At 40.7% G+C, this 19,622-nt stretch overlaps 1 protein-coding gene across 1 annotated transcript in view; it reads right to left on the bottom strand.

The window, feature by feature from the left end:
* The window catches only part of dap3 (death associated protein 3), a 28,084-nt gene extending 21,835 nt beyond the window's left edge, over nt 1-6,249 (bottom strand). The window contains exons 1-3 of the mRNA XM_061982903.2: nt 6,074-6,249; nt 5,850-5,891; nt 1,413-1,526 (exon numbers count right to left, since the gene is read on the bottom strand). Coding sequence (XP_061838887.1) covers nt 1,413-1,526; nt 5,850-5,891 — 156 coding nt within the window. The 5' untranslated portion in view covers nt 6,074-6,249. The remainder of the gene's footprint in view (nt 1-1,412; nt 1,527-5,849; nt 5,892-6,073) is intronic.
* Between the last annotated feature and the right edge of the window lie 13,373 nt (nt 6,250-19,622).

Here is a 19,622-nt window from a genome sequence, read left to right as displayed (position 1 = left end):
AAAACAATGACAAAACGACAATTTACTTAAATAAAAACGAGACAAAAATGTTGAGTGACAAAATCCAATCATATTTGATTTTGTTTTTAGGCGGGTGGGACAAGTTATCAGTTGCATGTGGGAGAGGAACGGGGAAACAAGACTATTGTTTCACACTTCAATACAATATGTCTTCTACACCTGGAAGAAAGAGAAGAGAAGACATATGGATGTACTTCACCTTTGCCGCGGTAGAGAACAAGACACAATGTACACCTGGTGAAAATACAACCAACTTGAAACGCCGTCTGCTGACTAATCGTCTGGACATCTATGCTACAGTAAGTAGGCCGAAGCTAATATTTAAAAATTACTCATACTTTACTGAATTATTGTTACTATTAAAGATGGAAAAGCAGGAGCAAGAATGCTTACTCTACCACTAATTTGGTTATATGCCAAGGGCGAGCTTGCCCATCAAGCCAAGATGCCTGCCTGTACAATGCACGTTGGCACACTGTTCAGCTACTAGTTGCACAACTTGACAACCCAAAAGACCAGATTTGTCATGTTAACACACAACACACAAAAAAACAGATAAAGTAAGTGAGATGTATGTACCTTCTAGATTTATAACAGTAGTTGCTGTATTTAAACAGGACAGTGACCAAGATGCCAATCGTGCACACTCAGTATAGTTATACACAATCTACAATAAAACTAGTTTGTTTCCATCACATGACCATTTTAGTCATATTATTCGAATGTTGTTGTTTTTTAAATGCTTAATTTTAGCTAACATAATAAAGTTATCAGAGAATAGACTTTAAAACAGCTCTCCTTGTGTACAAGTCTTTTCATGGTCTTGTGCCAAATACATGTCTGACATCTTAGAACCGTATGAACCATCTCAGCCTCTGAGAACCTCAAGGTGTGGTCTCCTGCTGGTGCCCAGAGTCAGTACCAAACATGGTGAGGCTGCGTTTCAGTTTTATGTTCCTAAAATCATAAATAGTCTTCCAGAAGATGTGAGAGGGCCTCAACTTTGGCAACGTTCAAATATAGGCTGAAAACACTTATTTCATAGTGCATATGACAACTGAAATTATCTTATCCACACATTTTGATTCTAATTGTTTTATGATGATTATTTTTTATGATTTTAGTTTGAATTATGATTATCTGTAAGTATTTTGTTGCCTTGTAATTATCTGTAAAGCACTTTGAATTGCCTTGTGTACATATTGTGCTCTATAAATAAAATTACCTTACCTTAAAACTAAATCCAATTAGATGACTAAAATATTCCTAAAACTAAAATACATTGTCATCAAAAGACTATGACTAATGACTAAAACTAAAATTAATACTGCTGTCAAAATTAACACCGGTTCTTACTCTTGCACTACACTCGAAGGAGCATCTTTACTTACAGGCTCATTCTCATTTGTTCTGAAGACTGAGAAGGGTTCAGGTTCTGGATCAATTGCCAGGGCCTCCTGCTGTTGGCCTGATCCACTTGCATGAATCCAGCGAACATGCCTTACCTGTAAGTGAATTAGTTAAGTAGACAACAGACGAGACAATAGACCTATCATTTCTGCATCAGATATAGCTAGGGTTGCCAACCGTCCCTTGAAAAACAGAATCGTCCAATATTTAAAAAATAAAGTGTTTTGTATTGAGTTGTCAATTTATAATTATATTACTGTGCAAATTAAAAATGGTCTGAAAAATATCAAGATTTTTTCGAACGACATCTTCACAACAGTCTGCAACAGACTAAGCCAATGGGTGCCAACGTGACTGATCGCTCACCTGTCAAACTCATTGCCGCTCAATTTTTTTCTGCCATCCATTCGTTCTCTCTTGGCTGCTGTCACTGCCTCAGCGAGCTAGCTCGCATTACCTGCCTAGCTTCTTCAAATATGACTTTGTAACACAGGGACAGTATTTTTTATTTATTTTTTATTTTTTTAAAGAACGATTGGGGAAGTTCGGAGATCGTTTTTGCCCAGCGGAGACGCTACATGTGACTATCATGTCAATGAGCTACCGTATTTTTCGGACTATAAGTCGTAGTTTAGCCGGGGGTGCGACTTATACTCAGGAGCGACTTATGTGTGAAATTATTAACACATTCCCGTTAAATATCAAATAATATTATTTAGCTCATTCACGTAAGAGACTACACGTATAAGATTTCATGGGATTTAGCGATTAGGAGTGACAGATTGTTTGGTAAACGTATAGCATGTTCTATATGTTATAGTTATTTGAATGACTCTTACCATAATGTTACGTTAACATACCAGGCATGTTGTCAGTTGGTTATTTATGCCTCATATAACGTAGACTTATACAGCCTGTTGTTCACTATTCTTTATTTATTTTCAATTGCCTTTCAAATGTCTATTCTTGGTGTTGGGTTTTATCAAATAAATTTCCCCCAAAAATGCGACTTATACTCCAGTGCGACTTATGTTTTTTTCCTTCTTTATTATGCATTTCCGGCCGGTGCGACTTATACTCCGGAGCGACTTATAGTCCGAAAAATACGGTACATGCGAACATTGATTGATTTTTATTGACATCTTAAAAAATGTAATCCATGTAATGCTATAAAAAGGCAAATGGATGGCACAAAAAGCCAAAAGGCTTGTTTCCATTGTGGTCCACTAAATATTCATCACATTTGATACATTCTATAATAAAATATATAAAACCTGTAACATGTAAATAAAAAAATTGATAAATTATGTACATATACACAGTACACATGTCAGGTGATTTGAAAAACAATATAAACAAAAAATGGGGAGGGGGTATATACACTATGTACATGAATATGTACATATGTACATGAACATAATAGTATTAAGTGTCATTTAAACAACTCTGCTCTCTTGTTGTTAGTAAAATAATGTATTGTTTTCAAAACACTAGTTGTGAATCTAAGTTGTTGGACATAATCATAATGTGTCCAGTTTTATGATAGTAACGCTACACTTCATGAGAGTGACACAACAGGAGTAGCTGTACTACAGTACATCAAAGGGTCAAATTATATTTGCTTCAACTCTTGGTATTTTTTAAAGTGTTCAATACTGACATTATGCTTCTATTTATTGACAAATTATCACAATGTAGCATAATAACAAAACCACACTGAGTGGAGATCTCCTTCATAAATAAAGAACAAATTAAATGTTGCCAGTCAAATTACTCAAACACAAATATCTCACCTCTCTTTTTGTGTTAAAAGTGTGATCTCTCATAAAGCTGCACACTGAATGTATACTATTTTAAGTTAAGCAGGACATACTGTACTTCTGTTAAGGAAATACGTTTATTTTAATTATGTTAAGTTAAACAAAAAAATATGTGCTTTTAAGACAATAATTGTTTTCCTGTTAATTTAGTTATTTTGCACAAAACATTAATTATTGAACAGTTTGTTTCCCATGTATTCGTATTAATCCAAAATATGTGGGTCAAATTAAATTCTACCCCAAGTCAAATAGTGACAAAATACACTATATTGCCAAATGTATTACGCCACCCATCCAAATGATCAGAATCAGGTGTCCTAATCACTTGGCGTATGTAAAATCAAGCACTTAGGCATGGAGACTGTTTCTACAAACATTTGTGAAAGAATGGGCCGCTCTCAGTGATTTCCAACGTGGAACTGTCATAAGATGCCACCTGTGCAACAAATCCAGTCGTGAAATTTCCTCGCTCCTAAATATTCCAAAGTCAATGGTCGGCTTTATTATAAGAAAATAGAAGAGTTTGGGAACAGCAACTCAGCCACGAAGTGGTAGGCCACGTAAACTGACAGAGAGGGGTCAGCGGATGCTGAAGCGCATAGTGCAAAGACTTTCTGCACAGTCAGTTGCTACAGAGCTCCAAACTTCATGTGACCTAATAATCAGTGTTGGGTTAGTTACTGAAAACCAGTAACTAGTTACAGTTACTAGTTACTTTATTTCAAGAGTAACTCAGTTACTAACTCAGTTACTTACACCAAAAAGTAATGCGTTACTGTGAAAAGTAACTATTTAGTTACTTTTTCTTTTTTTTTAAACCTCCCATTAATGCCCTTTTAGCCTTCATTTCAGTACTGTTATTGCACTGGAGAATAATACAATCTGTTGATCAACTTGACATGCATTTGCATCACTGAACTCTGCTAAGCAATGTGCTCTACATACAACACACAAAGACAAAGATATGTTTCAAAGGGCCAATTTATTTCAGGCCAGAACAAATTGACAAAACTATTTTAAATAGCTGCAACATAACATCCATAAGTAACAAACAGCATAATAACAACATAGCTGTAAACCTGGCTTCACCTAAGAAAGGCACACGTGACATACACAAAGCCTAACGAGGCAGATTTGAATTTTTGTTTTGGGCAGTAGACGGGATCTTTGATCCAAGACACAACTCACATTTAACTAAAATGTTCTTTTCTTTGTGCTCGACAAAAGAAAAGAAGTGAGAATATCCCATACTTGCCAACCCTCCCGAATTTCAGTGCCTCTCCCCGGGACAACCATTCTCCCGAATTTCTCTCGATTTCCAGCCGGACTTAAGGCACGCCCCCTCCAGGTCCGTGCGGACCTGAGTGAGGACAGCCTGTCGTCACGTCCGCTTGGCCAACCAAAAAGTAACCACAGAACAATAGTGTTCTGTGGTCACTTTTTGGTTGGCCAACGGTTTACGTTGTTTAGCGCACCCCCCCTGCCCTCCCCACACCCAGACACACACAGAGCGCACCTCCGCTTGTGACACAAGAGAATCAGAAGCACGACACTGCAGCGCTGCAATAAAAAAAAATCAGATATTCTGTTTCTAGCCGATACTACATAAAAACTAACGTATAATAACGCAGTAACGCATCATGTAGTAACGGTAACTGAGTAACTGAATATAAAAAATAACGCGTTAGATTACTAGTTACCGCCGAAACTAACGGTGTTTGTAACGCGTTAGTCCCAACACTGCTAATAATAATAATAATAGATTAGATTTTATATTGCGCTTTTTCTATTGTTAGATACTCAAAGCGCTCACAGAGAAGTGGGAACCCATCATTCATTCACAACTGGTGGTGGTAAGCTACATTTGTAGCCACAGCTGCCCTGGGGTAGACTGACAGAAGCGAGGCTGCCAGTTTGCGCCTACGGCCCCTCCGTCCACCACCTATCATTCATTCATTATTCATTCACCAGTGTGAGCGGCACCGGGGGCACAGGTGAAGTGTCCTGCCCAAGGACACAACGGCAGCGATTTGGATGTCAAGAGGCGGGGAGCGAACCTGCAACCCTCAAGTTTCTGGCACGGCGGCTCTACCCACTACGCCATACCGCTCCTTTCTCTTCCAACATGACTGTGCACAAAGCAAGATCCAAGACAGAGTCTGGTGTGGATGAACTTGACTGGCCTGCACAGAGTCCTAACCTCAACCCAATAGAACACCTTTGGGATGAATTAGAACGGAGACTGAGAGCCAGGCCTTCTCGATCAACATCAGTGTGTGACCTCACCAATAGATTTTGGAAGAATGGTGGAAAATTCCTATAAACACACTCCGCAACCTTGTGGACAGCCTTCCCAGAAGAGTTGAAGCTGTAATAGCTGCAAAAGGAGGACCGACATCATACTGAACCCTATGGGTTAGGAATGGGATGGCACTTCAAGTTCATATGTGAGTCAAGGCAGGTGGCCAAATACTTTTGGCAATATAGCTAAGGCACAAAGAAATGAGGTTGACTCGCCCTGCAAGGTGTCCCTTATTATTTCATCAGGGAGTTGGCAACCTTAGCTATAGCGCTCATTTTGAACTCTTCTCAGCTCACCGTGTGTCGAAACCTCGTTGAGAGTCTGTGAAAAGCCATCATCTGAAATATAACAAGAACGTCAAAAAGTGGCAAAACACAAAAAAAAACATTTTAGCAGCAGCGTCCTGTAACCTTACGTCAACATTAGCAGCTAGCAAGCGAGTTAGCAACAGCAGGCTAGTAATGCACGGACAACGGCGCTGTCAAACTAAATAAACAGACAAGACATTTTTTTTTTTTACCTGCTCGTCCGGTTTTCAGTCGTTGTTTTTTTTTTCTTGAGTAACGCACTCTAATTAACACAAACGGGAAGGAGAAACAAGCAGAGCTTCGATAGAAGTCAACGCGCCGGAGGTGTCAGGGGCACCGCCATCACGCAGTCGGCCTGACAGGAAATGACGTCACACGCATGCGTAAAAACAGCAGGCATCAATGACAACAAAAATAGTCACAGACAATTAACAGAGTTTACAGTTATGTACTTTATTATTCAACTCAACATCTGACAAAGATGTTAATACAAAAAGTGAATATTCACGATCGACCAAAGTGTAGGCTGACCATATTCTGAAACCCCAAAAAGAGGACACATATGCGTGTCAAGGCGGGCCTAGGTGAAAATTTGCCAATGACACTCGAACTTGCTTTATAAATAATATATTTATTTAAATAAAGCATTTTTTCTCCTCTGTTGAGAGCAGTGTTGGCGCTAGGAATGTTCAAAATGGGGTCCCAGGGACCCCATCAAGTCATAAAAATGGGGTCCCACAGTAAATTTTTGGGGCCCCACTTTTTTGTGAGCGTTTTGAAAAAAAATGATAAACGTATGCATTATCCTGTTATATCCGGTTCACCGTGCGTGACTGCTCGCAGACTGCTCGCTGTTTCGAAAAAGCTAAGTATCTATTTGTGTGCTTTTAATTGTTCTGCAGCTTTCTTTATTACTTTCTCAACATATTTAGTAGTACTATTTAACTTGCAAATCACCCGATCTCTGTCTCTCCACCCCTGCTAAGCTAACGAAGCTAGCGCGGAGAAAAGCGGCGCCGGTAGCCGGTCAGAAGGAATCTACTCCTGCACACCGTGACCAGCACTTCTCGGAAGACAGCAGGAACTTCACTTGGTGACAGAAAACACTGTGAGTATGGCTTCCTGCGCGTCTTGCACCTTACTCATGGAGAGGCTGGCTCTGCTAGAGGGCCGTGTCCGCCAGTTAGAGCAGAGTAATCTCGTAACTTTAGATGTTGCGGACACATCTGCTAGCGTTAGCTGTAGCGAGCTAACTAGCCCAGCCTGTAGTAGTCCTAAGCGGCCTACAAGCTACGGTGTACCGGTTGAGACGCATAATAGATTTAGCTCTTTAGCTAGTCCTACACCCCAGTCTACCGGGCACCACACCTTAGTCATAGGGGACTCCATCACCCGAAACATAAAGCTTAGCAAACCAGCCACAATTAAGTGCATCCCCGGTGCCAGAGCACCTGACATTGAGGCTAATCTTAGGGAGCTAACTCGCAACAGGCCTAGTAAACACGTACGACAGGCTAATCGCACCACTAGTTATGCGAATATAGTTGTACACGTTGGCTCCAATGACACTAGAATGAGACAGTCAGAGATTACAAAGAGAAACATAGCCAGGACTTGTGATCTCGCTAGAAAGATGTCCAGGCATCGAGTAATTGTCTCTGGCCCCCTGCCTGCGAGAGGCAATGATGAGAGATATAGCAGATTAGTCTCGCTTAACAAGTGGCTGGCTAGCTTCTGTAGACAACAGGGACTAACGTTTATTGATAATTGGCCCTCTTTCTGGGGCAAACCAGGCTTGCTGATGAGAGACGGCCTTCACCCTAACCAGGAAGGCGCCATCATCCTGCCTAAAAACATAGACTACTGTTTAAGTCACATTTGACTAACTACACTAGAGCAAGCCCGGTCACAGGCAATTACAGAGCCTGCTAGACTAGCCAGCACCAGGCTGGATAATTCCTGTACGCATAGCAATTTTCTTAGAATAACACACAACTCACATAATGCGTTTTCTGTTGTGAATGTGTCCGGGGTAGATATGCATTCTACTGAGGTGGCAAATTATGATGCGTTCAGACGATCGCAGCATCAAGCAAACAATCTGAAAATTCCCGTCGTATCAATTCCTAGATATGGTCTAAACTATTTAAAGTACACTACGTATAATAAACGCAACATTATTAATATTGCTACTACGGACAATTTAAACAAAAACTCGTCAAAACAGCCCAATACTTATAATATGGGCTTTTTAAACATAAGATCATTGTCTCCCAAAACGTTATTAGTTAATGAGGTCATTAGAGACAACAATCTTAACGTCATTGGTCTTAGCGAAACCTGGCTCAAACCAGACAATTTTTTTGCGCTAAATGAGGCATCTCCTCCTAACTATACGAATGCGCATATTGCCCGTCCCCTTAAAAGGGGTGGGGGTGTCGCACTAATATACAATGAAAACTTTAACCTTACCCCTAACCTAAATAATAAATACAAATCGTTTGAGGTGCTTACTATGAGGTCTGTCGCACCGCTGCCTCTCGATATGGCTGTTATCTACCGCCCCCCAGGGCCCTACTCGGACTTTATCAATGAATTCTCAGAGTTCGTTGCTGATCTAGTGACGCACGCAGACAATATAATCATAATGGGGGACTTTAATATCCATATGAATACCCCATCGGACCCTCAGTGCGTGTCGCTCCAGACTATAATTGATAGCTGTGGTCTTACACAAATAATAAATTAACCTACGCATCGCAACGGTAATACGATAGATCTAGTGCTGGTCAGGGGTGTCACCACCTCCAAAGTTATGGTACTCCCTCCCGTATACTAAAGTAATGTCCGATCATTACCTTATAAAATTCGAAGTTCTGACTCATTGTCAACAAACTAATAATAATAATAACTGCTATAGCAGCCGCAACATTAATGCTGCCACAACGATGACTCTTGCTGACCTACTGCCTTCGGTAATGGCACCATTCCCAAATTATGTCGGCTCTATTGATAACCTAACTAACAACTTTGACAATGCCCTGCGCAAAACCATTGATAGTATAGCACCGCTAAAACAAAAAAGGGCCCCTAAAAGGCGCACCCCATGGTTTACAGAAGAAACCAGAGCTCATAAATTATCATGTAGAAAGTTGGAACGCAAATGGCGCGCGACCAAGCTTGAGGTTTTCCATCAAGCATGGAGTGATAGTTTAATATCGTATAAACGCATGCTTACCTTAGCTAAAGCTAAATATTACTCAAATCTCATCCACCTCAACAAAAACGACCCTAAATTTTTGTTTAGTACAGTAGCATCGCTAACCCAACAAGGGACTCCTCCCAATAGCTCCACCCACTCGGCAGATGACTTTATGAATTTCTTTAATAAGAAAATTGAACTCATTAGAAAGGAGATTAAAGACAACGCATCCCAGCTACAACTGGGTTCTATTAACACAGATACAATTGTATCTACGACGGATACTGCAATACAAAATAGTCTCTCTCTTTTTGATGAAATAACATTAGAGGAACTATTACGGCGTGTAAGTGGGATAAAACAAACAACATGTTTACTTGACCCACTTCCTGGGAAACTTATCAAGGAGCTTTTTGTATTATTAGGTCCATCAGTGGTAAATATTATAAACTTATCACTTTCCTCTGGCACTGTTCCCCTAGCATTCAAGAAAGCGGTTATTCATCCTCTGCTCAAAAGACCTAACCTTGATCCTGACCTCATGGTAAACTACCGACCGGTGTCCCACCTTCCCTTTATTTCGAAAATCCTCGAAAAAATTGTCGCACAGCAGCTAAATGAACACTTAGTGTCCAACAATCTCTGTGAACCTTTTCAATCCGGTTTCAGGGCAAATCACTCTACGGAGACAGCCCTCGCAAAAATGACTAATGATCTGCTGCTAACGATGGATTCTGATACGTCATCTATGTTGCTGCTTCTTGATCTTAGCGCTGCTTTCGATACCGTCGATCATAATATTTTATTAGAGCGTATCAAAACACGTATTGGTATGTCAGACTTAGCTTTGTCGTGGTTTAACTCTTATCTTACTGACAGGATGCAATGCGTCTCCCGTAATAATGTGACCTCGGACTATGTTAAGGTAACGTGCAAAGTTCCTCAGGGTTCGGTTCTTGGCCCTGCATTCTTTAGTATTTACATGCTGCCGCTAGGCGACATCATACGCAAATACGGTGTTAGCTTTCATTGTTATGCTGATGACACCCAACTCTACATGCCCCTAAAGCTGACCAACACGCCGGATTGTAGTCAGCTGGAGGCGTGTCTTAATGAAATTAAACAATGGATGTCCGCTAACTTCTTGCAACTCAACGCCAAGAAAACGGAAATGCTGATTATCGGTCCTGCTAAACACCGACATTTATTTAAAAATACCACCTTAACATTTGACAACCAAACAATTACACAAGGCGAATCAGTAAAGAATCTGGGTATTATCTTCGACCCAACTCTCTCCTTTGAGTCACACATTAAGAGTGTTACTAAAACGGCCTTCTTTCATCTCCGTAATATCGCTAAAATTCGTTCTATTTTATCCACTAGCGACGCTGAGATCATTATTCATGCGTTCGTTACGTCTCGTCTCGACTACTGTAACGTATTATTTTCGGGTCTCCCTATGTCTAGCATTAAAAGATTACAGTTGGTACAAAATGCGGCTGCTAGACTTTTGACAAGAACAAGAAAGTTTGATCATATTACGCCTATACTGGCTCACCTGCACTGGCTTCCTGTGCACTTAAGATGTGACTTTAAGGTTTTACTACTTACGTATAAAATACTACACGGTCTAGCTCCGTCCTATCTTGTCGATTGTATTGTACCATATGTCCCGGCAAGAAATCTGCGTTCAAAGAAGTTAAAGTTAAAGTACCAATGATTGTCACACACACACTAGGTGTGGTGAAATTTGTCCTCTGCATTTGACCCATCCCCTTGTTCACCCCCTGGGAGGTGAGGGGAGCAGTGGGCAGCAGCGGTGCCGCGCCCGGGAATCATTTTTGGTGATTTAACCCCCAATTCTAACCCTTGATGCTGAGTGCCAAGCAGGGTGGTAATGGGTCCCATTTTTATAGTCTTTGGTATGACTCGGCCGGGGTTTGAACTCACAACCTACCGATCTCAGGGCGGACACTCTAACCACTAGACCACTGAGTAGGTAGAACTCCGGCTTATTAGTGATTCCCAGAGCCCAAAAAAAGTCTGCGGGCTATAGAGCGTTTTCTATTCGGGCTCCAGTACTATGGAATGCCCTCCCGGTAACAATTAGAGATGCTACCTCAGTAGAAGCATTTAAGTCCCATCTTAAAACTCATTTGTATACTCTAGCCTTTAAATAGCCCCCCTGTTAGACCAGTTGATCTGCCGTTTCTTTTCTTTTCTCCTCCGCTCCCCTTTTCCTTGTGGAGGGGGGGGGGGGGGGGCACAGGTCCGGTGGCCATGGATGAAGTGCTGGCTGTCCAGAGTCGGGACCCGGGGTGGACCGCTCGCCTGTGCATCGGCTGGGAAAACATCTCTGCGCTGCTGACCCGTCTCCGCTCGGGATGGTGTCCTGCTGGCCCCACTATGGACTGGACTCTTACTATTATGTTGGATCCACTATGGACTGTACTCTCACAATATTATGTCAGACCCACTCGACATCCATTGCTTTCGGTCTCCCCTAGAGGGGGGGGGTTACCCACATATGCGGTCCTCTCCAAGGTTTCTCATAGTCATTCACATCGACGTCCCACTGGGGTGAGTTTTTCCTTGCCCTTATGTGGGCTTTGTACCAAGGATGTCGTTGTGGCTTGTGCAGCCCTTTGAGACACTTGTGATTTAGGGCTATATAAATAAAGATTGATTGATTGATTGATTGATCTCACATTCTATAGTGTGTTTTGGAAAAAGGTTGCCATAAACGTTACTTAATTCGTTAAAAAATAATAATAAAAAAAGAAAACAAATGTGTATACATATGTAAATGTATTCAGTTATAAACATTCATTCATTTTCTTCTTTCCTTCATGGATCTAAACTTTACGGCTGCTGGTAGTTTTTTCTCTGTTTTTATTTAATAAGTTGTAGGTGTATTTATTTCAGTATAAAAGTGTAAAAAGGGTTTTGCTTCGGTCATGAAATGATGATAATGGTGTGCCAGGGCATACTTACATTTTATATTTAACGCTTAAATCTCTGGAGTCTACATCAACTTCACATCTATTCCTCATTTCAAAATGTTTTTGTTTTTTTTATGTTGTTTTTTTGTTTGTTTGTTTTCCGCCCTTTTTTGTCAAACAAAACCATGTTTTTTATGGCAAACACACAAAATATGCAAAATCTTCCACCAGAAATAATTTTCTTAGTGGAATATTTGATGTGAAGTAATGGGAACCTTGGATAGGTCAATAATTCATAATAACATTGATTTTGATTCGATATTATGTTTTGAGCAATGACAGTTTGAAAGAAAAAAAACAGCTTTGTTTTATTAGTCAAAATGTAAACTTTTTCTAAATTACATTTCACCTTTAAGCTTTTTTATTTCACTTTTGTTATGTTTTTGTTTATTTTAATAGTATTTTTAGAATGTGCCGTGGGCCTTTAAAACATTAGCTGTGGGCCGCAAATGGCCTCCGGGGCACACTTTTGACACCACTGCTATAGATAATAAAACATTAAATCTGATAAATCTACGGATAAAAAGCAGAGCCTGGCGACGCATGCGCGTTTATTATAACTCTCTCGCTCTCTCTGTCTCTGCCCCTCCCTCACCAATGCTGCTGTGCACCTTCATAATTTGTTTTGTTTTTAACCCCTTCTTAACCCTGAACGTACATTGAAAATACACGAACCCTAACTCAAAATGCCAGACATTTGAGGCATTTAAGAAATTCCGCCCTGACAGCTCCGCAAAAGAGGACATGTCCGGTGAAAAAGGGACGTATGGTCAGTCTACCAAAGTGTGACCCAAGCATCATTTGCAGCTTTTTTAAAAAAATTTTAATCCTTGACCTCTTTTCCGTTGTGGGAAGGCAGCTTACACCCTGGACATGACGCCTTCTCATCATCCACAAAAAGATATTTGAAGCCAAACATAAGTTTGTGAGGTATTTACATTATTCAAAGTTCAATTGTTAGTTAACTTTTTCATATTCCAGACTGATAGAAACATGTCCACTGTAGAGGACACTGCCTGAAGTATAAGTATAAGTATATTTTTGTTTTAATAGGGTTTCTGTAGGAGGACAACATGACACAAACCTCCCTAATTGTTACAAATCCCAATGTTTTTATTAAACATGCCTCTCTGATGAGAGTATTTGGTGAGCGCCGTTTTGTCCTACTAATTTTGGTGGTCCTTGAACACACCGTAGTTTGTTCACATGTATAACTTTCTTCAACGATGCCAGAGAAAGACGTGTTTTATGCCACTCATTCTTTGTCTCATTTTGTCCACCAAATGTTTTATGCTGTGCGTGAATGCACAAAGGTGAACTTCGTTGATGTTATTGACTTGCGTGGAGCGCTTATCAAGCATATTTGGTCATGACTGCAAGCTAATCGATGCTAACATGCTATTTAGGCTAGCTTTATGTACGTATTGCATCATTATGCCTCACTTGTAGGTATATTTGAGCTCATTTAATTTCCTATGTCCTCTGTGTATTTAATTTATATGTGCATTTCTCATGACACATTATCCCTATGTAATATTGGCTGCATTTCCGATAGTTGTTTGTGTGCCATGTTGTTCCAGACCACAGCAAACGTAACCCAGCTTGCATAGATTGTTATAAATCCATTAGAAGAAGACAGCCCGCCATTTCCTTTAACTTGGACACACACATCTATACCTTTGGCCATTCTGAGCCAGTAATTTCCAGGAATCATCTCTCCTTCTAAGAAGCTTGTTTGTCAGCCTCCGACACAGTCATTTTGATAGTAGGCTAATTTAGCTAATATAGACACTTACATCATGTGTTGCCTTCATTATATCACTTATAAAAGGCTATTTATTTTTTGCGGCTCCAGACAAAAATTTTTTTTGTATTTTTGGTCCAATATGGCTCTTTCAACGTTTTGGGTTGCCGACCCCTGCTCTAGACTAACACCATCCCCCCACCACATCCCACCTCCCCGGATTGTAAATAATCAAATGTAAATAATCAAATGTATATACTTGTTCTTATGCTTTCTGAGCTCACTATGTTCACTGCTCGCTGTACATATCCTACCAAGTCAGACCTACACTGTTTCAATGTCCATTTCTCAGATGATATATTTGTTGATGACTGAAGTGCTGATATCAACCAAACCTAACCCCCCGCCCCCGCCCCAACCCCCTCCACATCCCGCCCCCCGGTTTGTAAATAATGTAAATAATTCAATGTATATACTCTGATGATTAACTTGTGTGATGACTGTATTATGCTGATAGTATATATTTGTACCTCGAATTGATTAATGTGGACCCCGACTTAAACAAGTTGAAAAACTTATTCGGGTGTTACCATTTAGTGGTCAATTGTACGGAATATGTACTGTACTGTGCAATCTAATCATACAAGTCTCAATTAATCAATCAGTCCTGTTACTCAATATGTGTATTATTAATTTAAAGTTGAAAAAAGATAAAATAGTGTTGTTTTTTGAGAGAGTTACAACAAGTAAATTGCACTGTTTCAAGTATCTCCTCATATACTCTTGGCTTTCTTCCTAAATTATTCGGCTTTTATGAGTCTTCCTTTGTTTATAGCCCCACCTTCCTCTTTAATTTTCCTTTTTGATGTTTCCTGCAGTAAAATATTGTCTACATATGCTCCTGTACCGTAATTGCTTCATCAAGGAAAAATGTTGGGAAGCTTGTTTGCATCCTTCTTTTAATGATAATTTACTTCCATCTGCACAACATGTGCATTTTACGAGAGCCTTTGACCGCCCGGTGCATTAACTCAGTTGAATTAAGTGATACTCGGGTAATTTGTCTGCTCCGTGCCAGATATGCAAGCACGTGACTGAAAGAGTTAAGTAGCACAAAAGCTGGGATGCGATGGGTGAGGAAAGCGTAATAAAAATGTTGCTCGGGGGCTTCCTAAAGAGATAGTTAATCCTCCATGCGAGGCTCCATTACCAACTAGACAGGGGGGGATAACTGCCCTAGAAAACACAAACCCGGATCGGCGTCTTCTGCACTCATTGCAGGACTAAATATCCAAATCCAAATCATTTATACAGTATAGCACTATGAGATCCGCCCGGAGTTCCTTAAGGCTCTGGATGTTGTGGGTCTGTCTTGGTTGACAAGACTCTGCAACATTGCGTGGACATTGGGGGCGGTGGTTCCTCTCTTTAAGAAGGGGAACCGGGGGGTATGTTCCAAATATTGTGGGATCACACTCCTCCCGGTAAGGTCTATTCAGGTGTACTGGAGAGGAGGCTACGCTGGATAATCAAACCTCGGATTCAGGAGGAGCAGTGTGGTTTTCGTCCTGGTCGTGGAACTGTGCACCAGCTCTATACTCATTAGGGGTGCATGGGAGTTTTCCCAACCAGTCTACATGTGCTTTGTGGACTTGGAGAAGGCATTCGACCGTGTCCCTCGGGATGTCCTGTGGGGAGTGCTCAGAGAGTTTGGGGTATCGAACTGTCTGATTGTGGCGGTCCGCTCCCTGTATGATCAGTGTCAGAGCTTGGTCCGCATTGCCAGCAGTAAGTCAGACCCGTTTCCAGTGAGGGTTGGACTCTTTGTCACCAATTCTGTTCATAACGTTTATGGACAGAATTTCTAGGCGCAGTCAGGGCGTTGAGGGGATCCGGTTTGGTGGCTGCAGGATTAGGTCTCTGCTTTTTGCAGATGATGTGGTCCTGATGGCTTCATTTGGCCAGAATCTTCAGCTCTCACTGGATCGGTTCGCAGCCGAGTGTGAAGCGACTGGGATGAGAATCAGCACCTCCAAGTCCGAGTCCATGGTTCTCGCTCGGAAAAGGGTGGAGTGCCATCTCTGGGCTGGGGAAGAGATCTTGCCCCAAGTGGAGGAGTTCAAGTACATTCGTAGTCTTGTTCACGAGTGAGGGAAGAGTGGATCGGACGCGGACGCTGTGTCGATCCGTTTTGGTGAAGAAGGAGCTGAGCCGGAAGGCAAAGCTCTCAATTTACTGGTCGATCTACGTTCCAGTCCTTACCTATGGTCATGAGCTTTTTTCAATAAAGTTGAACCTTGAACCTTGAACCTTGAACCTTGTTATGACCGAAAGGACAAGATCACAGGTACAAGCGGCCGAAATGCGTTTCCTCCGCCGGGTGGCGGGGCTCTCCCTTAGAGATAGGGTGAGAAGCTCTGCCATCCGGGAGGAGCTCAAAGTAAAGCCACTGCTCCTTCAGATGAGGTGGTTCGGGCATCTGGTCAGGATGCCACCCGAACGCCTCCCTAGGGAGGTGTTTAGGGCACGTCCGACCGGTAGGAGGACACAGGGAAGACCCAGGACACGTTGGGAAGACTATATTTCTCCCAGCTGGCCTGGGAATTATGCCTCAGGATCCCCCGGGAGGAGCTGGACGAAGTGGCTGGGGAGAGGGAAGTCTGGGCTTCCCTGCTTAGGCTGCTGCCCCCGCGACCCCACCTCGGATAAGCGGAAGAAAATGGATAGATAGATGGTGGTCCTGAGTCAAGGTTGTCGATAAATTGATCATTGCTTATTGAGTTTATCTCATTTAATTTTTTAAGAATCAAATGGTTCAAGTCTGTCATACATTTTTTATAGTTTAAATAAGCATACCATTTTGGGGGGAATTCCAGGCAAATTTATTGATGCACTTTAAATATTTTCTGTTACAAACTAAGAAACAATATTAATAAAGTTATTATTTGTTGTAAGTTGATTTATATATATATATATATATATATATATATATATATATATAATTGTTAATAAGCATACAATGTTATGCAGAAGTGTACTTAAACATTTTTAAGAAAAATGACACTGTTTAAAGTCATGGTGGAGAATGGGGGGGGGTAGACAAATGTTTTTTGTTTTTTTCCCCCTGGGGGGCGTAACAGAAAATATATAAAAAGCACTGGATTAAAGCATGTGTTGTTGTTTTACAGCGGTTAGCATCTTTTTACACCCGAATGAAGTCCAAAAATTAGCGTGTGAGGTACAGCTGTCATCATACTTGCCAACCCTCCCGGATTTTCCGGGAGACTCCCGAAATTCAGCGCCTCTCCCGAAAACCTCCGGGGACAAATTTTCTCCCGAAAATCTCCCGAAATTCAGGCGGAGCTGGAGGCCACGCCCCCTCCAGCTCCATGCGGACCTGAGTCCGCTTTCCCACGATATGAACAGTGTGCTTGCCCAAACACATTATAACTGTAGAATGATCGAGGGCGAGTTCTTGGTTTCTTATGTGGGTTTATTGTTAGGCAGTTTAATTAACGTCCTCCCAGCGCGGTAACAACACACAACAGCAGCAGTCACGTTTTTTGTCTACCGTAAAGCAGTTTGTCTGCCGTAAACAGCAATGTTGTGACACTCTTAAACAGGACAATACTGCCATCTATAACATCAATAACATATACGGCTTTTAGAGAGTGCAGTGCACAACTGCGCACACACCAAGGAGATGAAGCAGAAGAACGAGGAAGATACAGTCATGGCGACGCCGACGACGAGTAAGATGAAGAAATACGCTTTGTTGCACCTTTCCTGCCTGAGTCCGGCGATTAGTTGCAAATCTTGCTTTATTGATTGCTTGCACACAGCCAATCCAACACAAAACAAACTAGTCCCGCCCGCACTGACGCTACCGCTCCCTCTCTTCTCTCGCCCACACACTCACTGACGTCACTCACCTCACATGCTCACCTATTAAAGGGCCACACACACACATACGCTACTCTCATAAGAGCTTGTAAGTTCCAAGCCGCAGCTGCGATTGGACCTGGATAGCCTCCGGGAAGAAGTAGTGGACTACCAAGTGCTTGGCACTGAAGATCTTCCTCAGGAAGCAAAGATTGACCGGTTTTGGGCCATGCTAGGGAGAGATGGAAGATTCCAGTCTCTAATGCATTTGATGAAAGCACTTTTGTGCGTGCCACACATCAATGCATCATCAGAGATGGTGTTCAGCATGGTTAAAAAATAGTGACAGAGAATAGAACAAGGATGGACAATTCAACCCTTAACTCAACAATGAGTAGATGAGTGTTATGTGTGTGTATATGTGTAAATAAATGAACACTGAAATTCAAGTATTTATTTTATTTATATATATATATATATATATATATATATATATATATATATATATATATATATATATATATATATATATATATAATAAAATAAATATATATATATAGGTAGAATTCAATGAAAGTCAAGTATTTCTTAGATATATATATATATATATATATATATATATATATATATATATATATATATATAATATATATATGAAGTACTTGACTTGGTGAATTCTAGCTGTAAATATACTCCTCCCCTCTTAACCACGCGCCTAACCACGCCCCCCCACCCCCCCACCTCCCGAAATCGGAGGTCTCAAGGTTGGCAAGTATGGCTGTCATTACACCTTCCCCACTGAAGTTAACACTTTTTACATACTAAAATTTAATGTGATTTTCCAAAACAATTAAATATGATTTAAAACATTGTCTGCACATTTAATAAAGGTTTTATGGTGGTGACAGTTTGACCCTGGAACAGACTATTCATCCAACACAGTGCTTCTCAGTTATTTTCTGTTACCCCCCACAGGAAGATGAAAACATTTTGACCCCGCCCACTCTCTGCTACAACTATTAATAGTATCATTTGTCTATAAAAGTACACATCTGCAATAGATTGCATCTTTATTAACATTAAAAAAAGATATAAATATAGATCAACTGACAACAAATAACTTTATTAACAATGTTGTTTTAGTCTGGAACAGAAAATATTTAAAGTGCATCAATTTGTCTAAAATAAATTACAAAAATGAAATCCTTATTAAAACTGGTGAAGGGAATTATATTTATATAGCGCTTTTTCTCTAGTGACTTAAATGCTTTACATTGAGAAACCCATTATCTCCAAAGTACACTTACACGAGTGTGGGTGGAACTCACTGGGAGCGAAGTGGGTGAAGTGTCTTGCCAAAGGGCACAACGGCAGCGGCAAGAATGCCGGAAGCTAGATTCGAACCAGGAACCATGTCTTGAAACCATTTGATACTGCAAAATAAAATGTATTAACCTCAATAAATATTAAAACATTCAAATGCATCAGCAACATTAAATCAGGAGCACAACATATAAAATACTTTAATCTACGAAACAAAAATGAATTTAAAAATGTACGCTGATTTTACATTTTTTTCATAATATCAAAATCAGGATTAAAGGCTACAACAAGCACGTTTTGTACTGCACAGCTTGTCGAAGTGGGTTTTGAAGCATGATACTGCTAAAGCATGTTCCCGGAGGTCACATGGCCTCGCTGTTTGAGAAGAACTGATCTTCATTATTTATTATGGAAATAAATTGCATGGTGTAATTATTATGTATTTCTGATGTAACTACTACAATTACAACTAGATGAGGCAATTCCTGAAGGAATTGCATGTGAATGCTCCAATGCTGAAGTTGAACTGAAATCATGGAATTTTTTTAGAATTGTTGAAAGAGAGCACAATTCCCAAACAGGCGGAATATTTTGAAGTTGGAACA

This window comes from Nerophis lumbriciformis, linkage group LG21 (assembly GCF_033978685.3).
Source record: "Nerophis lumbriciformis linkage group LG21, RoL_Nlum_v2.1, whole genome shotgun sequence".
NCBI lineage: Eukaryota > Metazoa > Chordata > Actinopteri > Syngnathiformes > Syngnathidae > Nerophis > Nerophis lumbriciformis.
Note: the sequence above shows the minus strand (reverse complement) of the source record. Positions and strands in the feature narration are given on the sequence as shown.